The 2,957-nt window shown below is 52.6% G+C and overlaps 1 protein-coding gene across 1 annotated transcript; it reads left to right on the top strand.

The window, feature by feature from the left end:
• Window positions 1-199: 199 nt before the first annotated feature.
• Window positions 200-2,444, top strand: KCND2 (potassium voltage-gated channel subfamily D member 2). Its single transcript, XM_035020988.1, has one exon. The coding sequence runs from the start codon at window positions 1,326-1,328 to the stop codon at window positions 2,442-2,444; it is 1,119 nt and encodes a 372-aa protein (XP_034876879.1). The 5' UTR covers window positions 200-1,325.
• The last annotated feature ends 513 nt before the right edge of the window (window positions 2,445-2,957 follow it).

Consider the following 2,957-nt stretch of genomic DNA (forward strand, 5'->3'; position numbering starts at 1 on the left):
CGGTACGTACCTGGCAGAGTGCGCGCCGGGGCTGAGTTGCATAGAGAAAAAAAAAAAAAAAAAAAAAAGCCGCCGCCGCCGCCGCCCGCCCGGCCGCCCCGCAGCCCCGCAGCTCCGCAGCCCCGCACCGCCGGGCTCTGGCCCCGGCGACAGCGGCGGCGCAGTAAGTTGGCAGGAGCGAGTCCCCTCCGTTCTCGCCTCCCCCGCACCTTTTGAACTTGTTGCTGCTGCTCGGCTCGCCTGCGCCTGGCTTTTGGGAGGTGAAAAGGAGGAGGGAAGCGTAGAGGGATGGGGGAAGGGGAAGAAGAGCTCGCTTGAGCTTTATTTATGCTCCCTGAGCGCCTCGGATTCGGCTGCTCGGGCGCTGCTTTCTCTGCTTTTCCCTTTCCGGGTGCACGGCGAGGAGAAAGTCTCTATGCAACTCAGCCCCGGCGCGCACTCTGCCAGGTACGTACCGCGAGCGAGGCGCGTTCTGCGCGGAGGCAGATGCTGCGGCTGCCGCCGCGGCGGCGGCGGCTGCCAGCTCCCGGCTTCTGTAACTGTCACACTGCACCTGAGCTGAACTTGAAAAGAGAGTGAAGGGGCGATTGGGCAGACGCTTTTGACGGACCCAGGGGGTGCTTGTAGACGCGGGGGAGGAGGATCTGTATTAACGCCCCCCACCGTGCCCACCGCACAGCACCTCCATCTCTGCAAACACGGCCCAAGGAGTAGAGGCGGCGACCGGACTCCCAAAGAGACATGGGGCAGCGGCTGTGACCGCATCTCGGAAGCTACAACAACAGGTCGCCTTTCTGAGACTCCTTTGGCGGGAAGGGCCACTTGGGAAGGGAAGGTTTGAAAGACCTAAAGGGGAAGGTGGAGGGGTTCTCTAAATCATCAAAAGAATACCACTGAGTGACTGCCCTTCGTTTTCTCTATCCTACACGACGCTGCTGACCCTACATTATCCAGACTGTGTCAGGGGAGAACTCAGACACCTGTTTGAAGAAATTGCTGCATCTAGAGTCACCTGTGTACTTATCTGTGCCAGGAGTGGCCTGGTTCAACTGCTGGAAGAGGTTTGGTTAGGTTCTGCTGGGCGTGATTGTTAGGACATTGTATTTTATTTTCTTCTTCTTCCTGCTACAAATTCCTGTGTTGGAGGGAAACTTGCCCTTCTGCGAACTGTGACTTCACCAGGAGCCCTACGCTGGCATACGAGTGATCCTTCCGGACCTCATTTCTCAGTGGTATTTTGTTTGACGGGAGGAAGTGAGTGATTGTGGCTACTTTGCCGCGTCCTAGAGGCCTGACTGCCCTTCTTGCCTGCACGTCAAGGAACCATGGCGGCGGGTGTAGCAGCCTGGCTGCCCTTTGCCAGGGCAGCAGCCATTGGGTGGATGCCTGTGGCCTCGGGGCCCATGCCAGCTCCCCCACGGCAGGAGAGAAAAAGGACTCAAGATGCTCTGATTGTGCTCAATGTGAGTGGCACCCGCTTCCAGACATGGCAGGACACCCTGGAACGCTATCCAGACACTCTGCTGGGCAGTTCTGAGAGGGACTTTTTCTACCATCCGGAGACTCAGCAGTATTTTTTTGACCGTGACCCAGACATCTTCCGCCATATTTTGAATTTCTACCGCACCGGGAAGCTCCACTACCCTCGCCATGAGTGCATCTCTGCTTACGATGAAGAACTGGCCTTCTTTGGCCTCATCCCAGAGATTATTGGCGACTGCTGTTACGAGGAGTACAAGGACCGCAGGCGGGAGAACGCGGAGCGTCTGCAGGACGACGCAGATACTGACAACACCGGAGAGAGCACGCTGCCCACTATGACTGCTCGGCAGAGGGTCTGGCGGGCCTTTGAGAACCCCCACACCAGCACAATGGCCCTGGTGTTCTACTATGTTACAGGGTTCTTCATTGCTGTCTCAGTCATCGCGAATGTGGTAGAAACAGTGCCGTGCGGGTCTAGCCCCGGGCACATTAAGGAGCTGCCTTGTGGCGAGCGGTATGCAGTGGCCTTCTTCTGCCTGGACACAGCCTGCGTCATGATCTTCACAGTTGAGTACTTGCTTCGCCTGGCTGCAGCACCTAGTCGTTACCGTTTTGTGCGTAGTGTCATGAGTATCATCGATGTGGTGGCCATCCTGCCTTATTACATCGGGCTGGTGATGACAGACAATGAGGATGTCAGCGGAGCCTTTGTCACGCTCCGAGTCTTCCGGGTCTTCCGGATCTTTAAGTTTTCCCGCCACTCTCAAGGCCTGCGCATCCTGGGGTACACCCTGAAGAGCTGTGCCTCAGAATTGGGCTTCTTGCTCTTCTCGCTCACCATGGCTATCATCATTTTTGCTACAGTCATGTTCTACGCAGAGAAGGGGTCTTCAGCCAGCAAGTTCACCAGCATCCCTGCTGCCTTCTGGTACACCATCGTCACCATGACTACACTAGGGTAGGTGCCATCAAGGGAAAGGGGATGGAGGTTGAGTGTATGTGAGGTGATTGTGGACCCAGTAAGGTTACACAGAATTCAGAGGAAGTATCTCTTTTCTAAATGGGTTTACGAAAGCATTTTCCAAATGGTTTTGAGTAACTCTTTCCCTATGAAATGGGTATGACGTAGCGATTGAAGTATTTAGGGGATTTGCTAGCAAATGTTGAGTATTGATGCCTGAGAGTGGTAAATACACAAAGAAATTTTAGAATTCCTGAATATGGGAAAGATAATATTATATATATATATATATCAATACATGAAGATATGATAATGAAAAACACAAATTTGTTGCCCAAATAAAGGTATGAATATGCATAATATGTATTGAAGTGCCTCGAAAGTGTTCCAGTGTATTCAAGTGAAAAGTTTTCATGTATATTTGAAGTATTATTTTCATATAAATAGATAGTTTTGTCATTTTTCCTCTAAGAATCATAATTCTTATTTTATAACGTTATAAAACATGGATTAT

The sequence above is a fragment of the Mirounga leonina genome, unplaced genomic scaffold (assembly GCF_011800145.1).
Source record: "Mirounga leonina isolate KUSES-001 unplaced genomic scaffold, KU_Mleo_1.0 Mir_174, whole genome shotgun sequence".
Lineage (NCBI taxonomy): Eukaryota > Metazoa > Chordata > Mammalia > Carnivora > Phocidae > Mirounga > Mirounga leonina.